Source organism: Ischnura elegans, chromosome 3 (genome assembly GCF_921293095.1).
Source record: "Ischnura elegans chromosome 3, ioIscEleg1.1, whole genome shotgun sequence".
Taxonomy (NCBI): Eukaryota; Metazoa; Arthropoda; class Insecta; order Odonata; family Coenagrionidae; genus Ischnura; species Ischnura elegans.
This window is the reverse complement of record NC_060248.1, coordinates 65,902,179-65,915,968: the sequence shown is the minus strand read 5'-3', so window position 1 is coordinate 65,915,968 and position 13,790 is coordinate 65,902,179. Positions and strand designations below refer to the sequence as shown.

Here is a 13,790-nt window from a genome sequence, read left to right as displayed (position 1 = left end):
AATTATTCTTAACAGTGTTATTTTTGATTCCAAGGTTTCTGGTGCCTGGTTGGAGAATGGGATGGATTGTTGTACATGATAAGACAGGTGTTTTTGATCAAGAGGTAAAATATATAAAACATAAGAATGCCTTAGTGTAGAAAACTAAAACACAATTCATATAAATTACAAAAGTAACATTTAGATCATTTCCTTTTCAAAACTAAATTCACTATTAATTAATTTAACATTCTCAAACAATTAATTCCAAGAAAATTAAATTTTATTTCCCCTTCATTTCAGATTCGCAAAGGACTCAACTGCTTAAGCCAAAGAATTATTGGAAGTAACACCTTAGTTCAAGGAGCCTTACCATCAATTTTGTCAAATACGCCCACAGAGTTTTTTAAAGAAACTTTATCTGCCATTCAGGTACGGTAGGATAACCTTATTAAATATGTGTTAATTAAATCCTGTATTTTTATCTAAACACTCCAATAATTGCTTGTTCTATGTAATTACAGGGAAATGCAGAAATAGCGTATGAAATTTTAGATAGAGTTCCTGGATTATCTCCAATCATGCCAGAAGGTGCAATGTATATGATGGTAAGACAGGAATAATTTTTTTCTCACTACAGATTTTAAAAATTTATCTATTGTATTTTTGCCACTATTATCACCCATTGGAAACCAAATTAATGACTTCAGTATTTTTTATTACATTTCAAATAATAATTTGAGAAAATACTTTCGTTGATGATTCATTTCAGACCCCTCAAATTAAAAGAGGTAAGAATCTTTACTAATGCGCTTTCTGTGCCTCATATTTATTTCCTCAACTATTAGGTGGGAATAGACATGGAGAAATTTCCAGAGTTTAAAACAGATTTGGAGTTCGTGGAGCAGATGGTGACAGAAGAATCAGTATTTTGCCTTCCAGGAAAGGTAAACAGCTATTTTGACCGTAAAATTAAGTTAGAAAAATATTTCGGTTTAAATTTATAGAAAGAATATTAAATAAAATAGCTTATTAACCCGGCAATGAACTGCTGCAAAACATTTTTATGGAATTATGATATGAATACTACCACGATTTCAATAAAATTTACCTAATACATACATTGATGAACTTGAAAAATGTTTTCTCCTTAAAATAAAATCTCCTTAATGCACCCACTGTTCTTTACTTTTTATTATACGCAATTATTCTACGAGAAAACTAACTGGATAAATCAATATACATAAACAGAAATTAAAACTATCAGATCAAACTATAGAATTCAATATAGTAACAATGCAATTTTCTTTTCAGTGTTTTGACTACCCCAACTACGTGAGAATTGTGCTAACCGTTCCAGAGGCACAAATGAGGGAGGCATGTGAGAGAATAGAAGACTTCTGTAGCCGTCATTTCCAAGTCTTCGAAGAGGAGGAGATGGATATGATGGATATAATCACCTATGAAGAGGATGATGGAAGGAAAATCAGAGAACATAATGCTCTGTTTGAAGAAAAGATCTTTCTAACTGCTGATGGAAATGTCAATGAGGAGGATTGCCTAATCAACAAAGTGCACTTAATGTCAGATGAAGGGCGAAGACCTTGAACTCTCATTTTTTGAGGAGTTGAAGGAAGAGCATTCCAATCAAAATGATTAATATACATATATATGCTGAAATCCAATTTAAAGTCAAGGATGTTATTTCTACAAAGGCTCTTTATTACATTTTCCGACTACATCTAGACACAGTTAGATACTGTTCTACTTGTTTGGAAAAGGTGCATTTTATTTCCAGGATGATGGAAATGATTGGCAGCCAGTGAGCTTTATTAAGCTTTTGAAGAAAGCATTCACGTGGATTGTGTTTCTGATGCTACAGTTCAAAATGATCTTAATGTCAGAGAGCACACCTGTAGCTTGTAAAGTCGGAATAGTATTATAAATACTACTACCAGACCTCAAGGAAAAATTTAATGTAAAAAATGAATTTTTGAATATTGGAAATCAAGACAGTAAAAACCTCTCATGTGATGGAGTAATACTGTGCAGAGAAAGTGGACAAGATATTGAATGCATATTAAAAAAATAAATCTTCAAGTGGTCACTAATTCAATAGTAAAATTATTTAATTTGGGCAATGTGGTATGCAATTATTTGTTTGGACTGTTTCTGTAAATTCCATGTTCTTGGCAGCTCCAACTGCCCAATTCTTACTCATTCATGGCCTTATGTTATGAAATAAATTTACTCTCAACTTGAATGGTTCAATCATTCCAATATGCATGCAGAAATATGTGAAAGATTTGATGAAGATATTTATAAAAGAGAAGACTGTGAAGGCACGGAGTTTACGTAGACTTCACTTAATGAGAAGACAATCACATACAGGTTCAGCTAATTGTTACACATAATGAAGAATGGGTTACATAAGTTATGCACCTTACAAATTCTAGAGAGAAATATCCTAACTCAAAACAAATATTGACAGATATAATGACAAATTTGAAATATTTTATGTGCAAGGGCATATTCAACTGAATGGATTCCCTATACTTAGTGTACGGATCTTCTTTATCTTGCATTATTACTTCAATGGTAAAGGAATTAAAAACAATCTTTTTAGCCTAGCAAAGATTATGAATTGTGGTAGAACATAATACCAGTTTCTGTATTTGTTTCTTATATATGGGTTTTATGTCTTCCAGGTTTTTGTATGGAAATATTGTAGTATTGCTTTATGATAATGTACTAAGCAATAATGCCAATAAACTAACATTGCAATGAGATTAAAAATGAAACAGAATTAACTTACATTATGGGATGCATTAAGTCAACATTTCCAAGATATAATCCACTAGGAATGAGCTTAAAGCTCCAACTAACAGGCAGTCTTTTGAGTTTCCCATCGGATTAAGCTCTCCATTTATACTTGTTGAAACTAGCAACTCGCCTATCATCTTCAGGGATCCAGAAATCCAAGTGTATCCCATTCATAATTGCCATTTATATAAATGCCCCAGGGGTAGTGTGCTTTCCTCTCTCCTTGTCACCTATGTGTTGGCTATCAACGCTTTCAGGAGATTGTTCCAAATTCTGCTTATGTAATAGCTGATGTCTCCATCCATTGTATGGTCATCCACGGTAAAGTTGCAGCAGGGACTAATTGAAACATCAGTGGTATCTGAGCAAAGAGTTCTATGAGAACCGCATAATACACCACTAGGACACAAAACTTCTTTTGTGCTCTCGTGGATACTGGGATCAAATAGAGAAAGATGCCATGCCAATTTGGTTGCACCTATTGCTGTAGGATTTGGATTCCTGGTTCGATGAAGACAATGGGCGATTTGCTTACGAAAACATTGGTCGGAGAAATGGAGAACTGAACCCAAGGTGCAACTCAAAGAAGTCTTCATCCACATTGTTTGCCAGGAGAGCACCAGACATTATTTCAGCTAGCTCCTTTTAGAGCATTCACTAGAAAAACCTGAACATAGATTTTAGAAATATCTGAAGGTTTTTAAATCCCATAATTTAATGGAAATTAGCTTCAAATATCATTCATCATTTTAAATTAAATTCGAGGTGATAACAGCAGTAACTAACCATGTAGTTTGTGATTAGACTTACCCACTTTGTCAACTCATTAATAATCAAATACAGATAAAAATGAACTTATTACCTAGCATCATCTGTTGAATGCTGTCTAAATGAACTAATGACCTACATCTTACCATAAAATAAGGCAAATTGATTAATTATCCATTTGATATCAAAAGCTGAATTCCAAAATACTTTAAGCAAAATTTTTCTAGTAAAAAAATAATTTTAAAATAGATTGTTTTAACCATATTTCTCCCACACATTTTTCGTGAATGGTTAAAAATAAAGACCTAAAAGGTAGTAAAAACGGAGGTTGGCACAGGGAGGACCTTGTCCGTTGCCCTTCTGTCAGCATCTCTCTCTCTCGCAGCGCCTTCCTGGCGCTAGCCTCAGCGTACCTTGGTGGTATCCGCAGGGACCTCAGGGTCCCTGGGCAACGACCTCAGCCAGGTGGCTGTCCTTTGTGGTGGCATTCAAAACTAAGAGCTTCGCCACAGTTAGCTAGAGTAAGGAATGAAGATAAGAACTAATTAAGAAAGACAATTGAAGCCATGGCTCAAAATCAAATAATAAAAACATAGGGCAAAAGCTATTGACCTCAGTGGCATCATAGTTGGAGGCCTTCCTTACTTTTTTTAGAGTTTGTGAAATATCTGAGCCTTACAGATTATGGCATGGGTGTTTGCTACCTTCTATAGTTGTTAAAACAATTGAGATGGTAAAAGACAAGCCACTGGCTCATCTGAATCTAAGGAGTATATGGACAATAGTATTCATGGGCAGAAAAGAAAAAAGTCACTTCCAAAGCTGTATTGAATACTTGAGAAAGCTGACCATAGATGATGATCAAAACAAAACGAATGCCTTAATAATTTGCTTTAAATTGTTGTGAGGTTGATAGAACAGTGCTTAAAGCAAGCTCCACTGGATCTTAACCTGAGAGCACTGATCAATTGATGTTCTCTTTCTAAATTCACGCACATGTCTCCTCAAAAAGCTAATGCTCTAAGAGCAATGAACTTGCACAAATAGGAGATCCACATGATGTTGGTGCGATGCCGAAGGAAAAATCTGAAGGTGCAACATCTTCACACTACAGACTCATGTAGTACAACATCTCATAGGTAGTGATAAAAGAGATGTTTACAAAATATTCATCACTTAATTATGCAAAATCATGAATTAATGAAAAGCAAACACCAAACCTATGATCTGAATTGTTTAAGGACTTCTTCCAAAAGTAGCAGATGGCTAGAATTAGAGAAACAAACATTTTACAAAACAACTGGATTAGGAGAAGAGGCAAATAAAATTTACAAGAGATTGAATTTCAAAATACAAATATCAATCAACTGTGTACATCAAAGATACTCAAATTAGAAACCTGACCTGCCAGGAGACTTATTACAAACTTTCGGCAATCATAAATAATGTGCACGAATACCAAAAAACCATTGATTTGACCACATAACACCTATAGTGCTGACCTTGAAACATATGGGATCACTATTATGGTACAGTATTTGGAGGAGGCAACCTACAGCTTAGGTCATTTGTGCCATGAGGGAAGGGCAGGGACGAAAGGGTGGAGAGAAACTGACATCAGCATTAGCCTGCTCTTACAGACGTCCATGGCCTCCCATCTATCAGAAAGTGAGCTGTACTTTAAGTGCGATCCAAAATGCACTCAATTGGGTAGTCTCCAAAAAATTTCCACCATCACCAGGATTTGAATGTGGCCCAACCGGGTGTGAAGTCAACACTGTGGCCACCACATCAACCTGATTCCCAAAGATTATTAAACTTAGGAGACAAACCACCTCCCTATATTGCATGGAGGCAACACATATCATGTATTTTGAGCCACTAAAAAAGATTACAACAGGTAAGTTTATATGATAAGACACCTCTTACCGACTAAATATTTATTTCAGCTATCAAAGTTATTACGAATGGATGATGACAAAATGTGACCACCTGACATATCTTCACCAAATTGTCCGATTTCCTTTAAAAAGGGATAAAATTTAGCTATTTGAATAAATAATTACATATTAAATTATGAACATCTTGTCTGCCTAATTTTTACTGTATGGAGCTGCATTTTGGCAGAGCTTAGAGAAGTACAAACATGGCGGGGGACCTGGGACACTGCCCAATTTGTGGCATAGCCAGGATTTCCAAATCCATTCATTTAAGAAAAACATGTTAACAAAAAAATGTTGGGGCATATTCAGATACCAGGACCCAGAGTGAACTACCTCGTCTGTCCCTTATTCATTCATATCCTGTCAAATTAATGTCATATTACTACAGCAGCACGATAAGGGAAGAATATAAAATATGTACATACTTAGGAAAACTTTTTTATATAATTAAGTTTTCCTAATTAAATATTGCGTGTACTCATAATTGCTCATGTTGAAAGATATGGATGTAATAGTTACATACAATATTGTTAACATTGCAATTGCAAAGAGTAACAATCACTCACATTATGGTAATACGTACTAAATATTAATTGGTAAGCAGAATTCAGTTCATTTTAGTTTTTCTGCTAGAATTTCATAAATTTCATGTTGATAAACACCCATTCACAAATAATAGCAATAAAAGACCATATAGCTTACTTGATTATAATTTTCTTGGCCTTCAATTTTGATGAACTCCCGAATAATTTATTAACCCTAATACGGGCAACATATTTTTCTGACGTAATCGGGCAAGGTGAGTCCAATGGACTCTTTTAACTTATGCTTTTAATATAAACTATTATATAGTGAAAAATATTACTTTTCACATTAATTTGTACATATTGTGCACTATAGACTCATTTAACATAAAATTGATTATTTTTTGTAAAACAAGTTTTAAATTACTTATTAATTTCATACATAGTCAAACAGCGAGTACAGTGGACTCTTTTGACTAATTCTTTCTGTTTTCACTACATAAAACACCAAATATTTATCGTTACATGTACATAGTGATAATTTTACATTATTTTGACAATTCAAACCAAATATTTGTAAAATGCACATTACTTTTTACATTTCGTGCAAACAGACTCGCCTTGCCCGGATTTGTGGGAATTCAGGGAAAAAAATTATTTCTAAGTTACTTTAATTCCGAAAGAAGTTTGAATTGCTCTAATTAATAGGAAATGTACAAATAGAAGAAGTAAAAAAATTACAACATGCTGACATTTCAATAACATAATAAAATTCTCAAAAATGTGATGCGATGAGTCCAAGAGACTCACGTTGCCCATATTAGGGTTAAAAGAGGTGAAATAACTAATAAGTGTCATCTTAATGAAGGTTTATGTCTTTATTTTACTGATGAAACCGAGGATCCTCTCCGATACAATGTAAATTATAGATTTCAAGATGATACACAAATATGTTTGCTCTTACCATTTTGGCAAAATAAGTCATTCTTGGATATTATTTATGCATATAACCCATTTCATCCTTGCTATTTTCTGGTTTTTCCTAAGGTTTGATGGAGACCTGACCTTGTACCTCATGTCACTGCAAGAGAAATTTTTGGGTCCTCAACTCTGAATTCAAATCTATGGAAATCTCTGACTACAAACCTGCTCCTCTGAATTGGAGAACTCACACAGAGCTCCATGATTATAGTTTCTCCATTCCTTACGAGGGTGTAATGGATGTTACAGCAGATAAATAAATTATAGGTAGGTAATATAGATTCTAGGGCATAATTGATCACATCTCAGTACAGAAATGCTTAGACATATATGTAATGGGTACTAACACTTTTAGTTCCTTCACAGAAGATTTTATGTGAATTTCCTAACAAAGCTAGGGCTAAAATTGAACTCAGAAGAACATTTAGTAGGTGATAACAGGTTTTCTCTGGTTAAATAGTAGTTTTAAAGAACAATATAGTTCATATATAAAATTAAGTCCATTCCATGAACACAATATGATTATCTTGGTAGCAATGAGTGCATTCATCCATGATAGCGCTGAGCTAGCAAAGCAAACACCAATGATGTATTAGCGCTAGATTTGGGTGAATACCATGCGCAGTTGCCAAGGGAATGACATAACACAGACATAACATGTCTGAAAACAGTTTCAGGCGTAAGTTTGGATAAGATACCAAAATGGATTTTGTGGTAAAGATTTTATTTCATGAGTTGGATTATGATAATGACAACATTTTAAAGGCACAGTAGCAGGCAATATGCTAATTAAATAATGGTTGAATACTGTTAACATTCTTGAGGAAGAAGTGGAAACACTGTTCCTGTTATTTAACGTCTATGTTAATTATTATGAAACTGTCATTCCCAGATCTCCACCTAAAGATTTTTTTTGAACATTGAGAAATGTCATTCAGGTACGTAACAATGCCTATATATACTATATTTGACAAGTTCTTAGGTTTTCTCAAAATACCAGTAGAAGATATGGCAATTGGGTAAATATATGGGTTTAGTTAACACAGATTAAATTGATGCCATTAGTTGGCAATCAAACTTCATTATTAAGTTTCAGAATTTGAATTTTTAATTTTATTAATTTGAAAATAGTAATCCCTTATGAATAGGTTTTTAATCCATGTTTATCATATTCCTCAGATTCTGATTGATGAAATATGAAATAGAACGGAAAAACAATCGGTAATACTGATTGAAAAAAAGTACTATTTGCTGTTTGAATGTGGCCCAAATCAGAATCTTCCCTCACATGCTGTGACTGGTTTAATTTAGGGAAAAGTACAGGCCACCTAATATTTGTCGATATTTGCAAAATTTTGAAAACTATGATAATTGATTACATAATAAGTGGTCCAATGAAAATGAAACATTTAACTTCTGAAAAATTTGAACAAAGAATTGGCGTTACAAAGAACTGGAATTATAGGAGCAATAGATACGTGCCATGTTCCTATAAAGTGCCAACGTAATAATGCAATTGATTACTTCAATCGAAAATCATTCCATTCAATGGTATTACAAGCAGTGTGTGATGCTAGACTTCATTTCTTAGATGTTTTTATAGGAATACCAGACCGTGTGCATGATGCTCGAGTGAGACCTTTATATGAGCACATAAATAGTGAGGATAACCCTATGATTCCTCCACAATTCCATCTAATCAGTGATAGTGCCTATTCTCTTTTGATTAATCTCCTTCTGGCATTTAAAGAGAATAGGCTCTTGACAAATGAACAAACAAATTTTAACTCTGTTCTCACAATCAGTGCAGCCTGGAGCAAAATTGAGCAGGCATTCAGGAGGCTTAAATGGAAGTTTAGGCATTTCAAATACCTTGAGATGAATCTGGAATGTGGTATTTTGACAGTATCAGCTGCTTTTGTTTTGCACAATTTTTTGATTCAACATGAAGTTGATCAAAATTATGAAAACAAATCATTAGAAGATGAAGAAAACAATGGCAATGCTGTAAATATAAATTTATCCGAGCCCCTCATGAGAAATGCACCAGCTGCAGCCAAAAAGAGAAATAGAATAATGCATGATGTTTTTCAACATGCACCCTAATATCATGTTGAATATATAATCACATATTAAGTGTCATTGAGAAAAGGCAAGAATTTTAAATATATGTAGAAGAAATACAATGGTTAAACAATGTAATCAATAAAATATGTTATAAAATGAAAATGGTTCAAAGGTGTAATGTATTTTAAATATTTTACAACCAATTACGGATGAATAAGAAAGCAGAAAAAAATTAAATACATATTGAAATATTCTTCGGTGATTCTCATTGTTCTTTTTAAACTCCTTAAAGAATTCTCTTAGCAGATTATTTCTTTCTTCTTGCAGGTTTACACTCTTTTTCTGTTTCATTCAAATCACTAAGTTCATTACTAATTTTCTCCTGTAAATCAAGGAATCTTTTTCCGAAGTTTGTTAGGTTCTGTTTTTTTTTTTGCAGTTTCACACAACCACCAATAACATCCCTCATATCACTATTTTGCATATTGTTCACAGGATTGGTAAATTAACTCAAAACGGATGGTTTTGACGGTGTAGCACTGGTTGTAGATTTTGGATGTGGATGTTACATGTAATCATTCTGCAATAGTGCATTCTCTTTTCTCAATTAATGTGGCTAAATTCTTAACAGACTTAATCGAAGCTAGTTTTCCGTAAATGAATTATAATAAAATAATATAAAAATTGTTTTAAAATGCTCTAAATTTTTATTATTAATGTAGATTAAATTATTTGACTCATAATTTTTTCCTTTCAAATTCATTGGAGGGAGCTTTGAAAATGTGGTGTACAGAAGAGTGATGAAGTTCTGAATAGATCAACAAAATGAATAATATTACAGCCTAAGAATAGTAGGAGAAAACAAGCCTCACATAAACCTTGAGAGGAAGATAAGGAATATAATTTCCCACATCATGAGATGCTATGGTCGGATAAACACCAAAGAGCAAGTGAATAGTAGTAATAGCAAAGGAAGGCTTCATATTGATCACATACTCTTGGATGTGAATGAAAACAAATTGAGAGACCCAAGAGGATTAAAAAATATATGAATGACTATTGTTAATCAGTATTAAAATTATGGTCTTGCATAATGTACAATATTTGAAGCCAGAGAGAACTAAACCCATAAATACATCAATTGACAGCCTGTCAAATCTGGTCAAAACTAGAAGCCTCCGAAGTGTTTGGTGTTAGTTCTTGCAGAAATGTAAAACTGATTTATTCAACATTGGGTAACTGTTCATGGTATTGCATCCCTCAGCAGAGCCCAACTAAACTTAATATTTATATGACTTTTTCCATGTTATAGCCCAATTTACAACAAAATATCAGCCCATATTTTTGTATTGCAGTTGCTGTTTTCTTGACTTAATAATAATCAGTATTTTTACATAAAAATAAGTTCTACTTCTGTTACAGTGAAATGTATTTAGTCCCCCTGCAAATAATGAAGTGGGTTTTATGGTATAGCAGGTTGGCCTCAAATTACAAAAGTCAATACTCATGATTGCATACGGGGTGAACTCACTGTGCAAAAAGTCACTTTAAATGTACCTTTTGAGCAATAAAAAAATAAGGTGACATTACCAAAAGACATTAAAGTAAATATTCAACTTTCATATCAAAATTATCAGTTTCCCTGACCTCAAAACCTCTACGTACATTTGGAAATAGCAATACATAAAAATGACAGCTTTGCTGACAGATGGTCAACTTCATTGTTAAATTTTTCCTGCACCCAGATAAACAGAAGATTTTATGTGTTCCAAGATGAAATGAAGCTTATTAAAAAAATATTGAAAAAAAAACATGAAATTATTTTGCAACATATGCAGGTTGAGTGGATGGTATGGATTAAAATATGACCTGTTGCATACTACAAAAAGCTGTAAAATGCAGAGATCATAGGACTAATAGCCTAACTTTTAAAGTAAATGGCCTAAGAGTCTAAAGGAAAGGTTAGCGAAGAGTCTGATCAGGAGTGCGGAGCTTTACGGTTTGGAAACATGTGCAATTAGGAAAGAGATGCTGATCTCTCATGCATCTCTCTGCTGCTCACCTCTAGCTTGAATGGTAAGTGCTCTCGCAATGAGTCATTTTAATTTTTTATTTGAAATTTGATCTGTATAAGCTTGACAAAAATTAAATTTTGAGTGCACACCAATCCTTTCCAGTGCAGTCGTCCTACCTCTGCAATCGGAATAAGACTGCTTAAATACCTATAAGCCATAATGACGATAAAACATTTCTCCTCCTACCTAGGCTTTCTGCAATGAAAATTAAATTGAAACGGGGCAAAAATGATCGAACTGACAACAACAAAATTAATTGCCATGATGACGCAGCAAACCCTGATTTTCAGTGACAGTAAACAACACTAACCACTATACCACCATGCTTTTTGCATGTAAGAGTGCTATTTTCAAATAATGTAAGGCATGTTAATCACATTGCATCAGTGGCGTAATTATGGGGGGGATGAGGGATAGATCCCCCTCCAAAGCCTCAGAGAAATAAAAAAATTATTTGAAACTATTGTCTAGTTTTGACATAAAATAACAATATCGGCTTAAAGTTAAATCTTTAGGGCCAAAATGATGAAAAAATGTATTTTCAGGCATGTGATTTTTCAAAAATTTGCACTTGACCTCCTCCTCTCTCCCCCGTCACGACAACCCATCGCCCCCCCAAAGCATATTCCTAGTTATGCCACAGCATTGCATGAAAAGTAATTAATTATTGCAAAAAAAAAGGCCCATTCAGTGAAACCACTACCCATTTTGAGAAGCATTCGGCATTCTGAATGCCATAAAAAATATGGCTTTTATAAAGGCATATCAAAGAATTCCCCTTGTTAATCTAAAAATTTTTAGTGTAATAAAATTTTAATTTTTTAAAATTTTTCTGAAAAATGCACTTTTATATTGCACAATATTCAACATGTCATACAACAAATTTGCTGAAATGTTATTGCAGCACCACCGGTGGCAAAATATGGAATTAATTTTCCATACAAAATTAATTTTAAAAATATTTTTTGAAATCTAGCCAGAATCATGACTGAAAGCATATAAATGTGCATTGTCATCAAGATCTGAGCTAGATATAAAGTTTCATTGCTCTAGCTAGAGGTTAGTTGTGTTAAAATAGAGTTACTAAATTCCACCGTAACAAATAGACACGAAAGTAAGTTAAGGAAAACTTTGTAATAAAAAATAGATCATTTTGATTAGACTTATCATGACATGACCCATGCTCTACTGTAACAGTAAGTACTCAGATGATTTCCAATCATTAAAGTGATTCACTTCACAACTCTATTTCTTAAGGCCGCTATACACGGTGGATGATTTCATTCGCATGATCATGCGCATGACCATTTACCGTGTATAACAGAGCAATTTTCGAATGAACATTTATGCACATGATCATTCAGTGAAAATTAGAACATGTTCTATTTTGCTCGCATGATTCTGTGAATGATCACGTAATCATTCACCGTGTATAGCAGCCTTTGGGCAATTTAATGGTTTGAATACTGCTTTTAAAATCATGTGAATAAAGAGCATTATTCAAGATATAAGGGGTAATTGTCTGCAAATACCAATTCATAAGTACCATTCCTAGATATATCCTGGTCTGGTGAAATTCAGGTTTGTGCCGGATTTCAAGGCATTGACACCATGAAGGGAAAAGCAACTAAGACAAGCCTAGGGTGAAATATTTGAAGCAGGCGTGCTTGTTTTAATAGTACAGTATCCAAGTCAGGACAGTACCGTACACAAAGCACAAGAATTATGCATATTGGAAAAGATAAACTGACAGTAAAAATGTGAGGAGAGCTGCGTCAAACCATGGTAAATTCTTAGAACATTCTGGCTCAGTACAATCCATGTGTTCACCCAGTGGTATTCCCATTCAGTCAAATGATGGTAGCAATACTAACTCAATAACGTTAATTTTTCTACCAAGTAACATTGATAATTTATAACATTTAATTCAGTCATTCATTCTGCGGATACACAATTGGTTTCCTACATGTCACCCCATGGGACATCCTAACGAGTTGCCATAGGAGAGGAATCTAATTTGAAGCCTTCGGGGCCTCCAAGGACTTTCCAAATAACTGCCTGAAATGTCTCTGAGGCACCCTAGGGGAATGTATACATGGGATAACCCAAGAATTTTCAGGGACATCCTAATTCTTTGGGGAAAATTTAACCAATTACTTGACAATACACCCTAATATGCAACAAGATATAATTTAGATAGAGATAAGTAATTTTGATACCTAAAAAGTATAAGTCATTAAGAACAAGAAAACACCTTTAACAATTAGATACCAAGAAGAGTGAAATCTTGCCAAACTGATCTAATTGAAAGAAGTCAGTGTTGGTCTAGTTACGAATCATTACAATGTAAGGAAACTAATGTCCCAGCAGAAGAAAATAAATTCTGGTTAATAGGAGGGAACCGTTTATATTTACAATAAAAAATACGATCATTTAATACAAAATTAAACTTGTACCACACTATTTATGACCACGCAAAGATTTTCATGCTGGAATGTTCTACCTTTGAGATAACCATGTCACGTTCATAACTTCCGTAAAGAAAAAGAGAGTCTACGGAGTCCAAAATTAATCAACTTTGACCAGAAAATCCAAGTGAAACACCCGCTGAAACCACCACCACTCTTACA

The 13,790-nt window shown here is 33.8% G+C and overlaps 1 protein-coding gene and 1 long non-coding RNA gene across 2 annotated transcripts in view; one reads left to right on the top strand and one right to left on the bottom strand.

Moving 5' to 3' along the window:
- The window catches only part of LOC124155955 (tyrosine aminotransferase), a 23,832-nt gene extending 21,064 nt beyond the window's left edge, over positions 1-2,768 (top strand). The window contains exons 7-11 of the mRNA XM_046530194.1: positions 35-104; positions 283-411; positions 504-587; positions 828-926; positions 1,294-2,768. Of these exons, the coding sequence (XP_046386150.1) occupies positions 35-104; positions 283-411; positions 504-587; positions 828-926; positions 1,294-1,587 (676 nt within the window). The 3' untranslated portion in view covers positions 1,588-2,768. The remainder of the gene's footprint in view (positions 1-34; positions 105-282; positions 412-503; positions 588-827; positions 927-1,293) is intronic.
- The window catches only part of LOC124155957, a 16,654-nt gene extending 2,864 nt beyond the window's left edge, over positions 1-13,790 (bottom strand). Inside the window, exon 1 of the long non-coding RNA XR_006864247.1 lies at positions 13,664-13,790. This is a non-coding gene — a long non-coding RNA (uncharacterized LOC124155957). The remainder of the gene's footprint in view (positions 1-13,663) is intronic.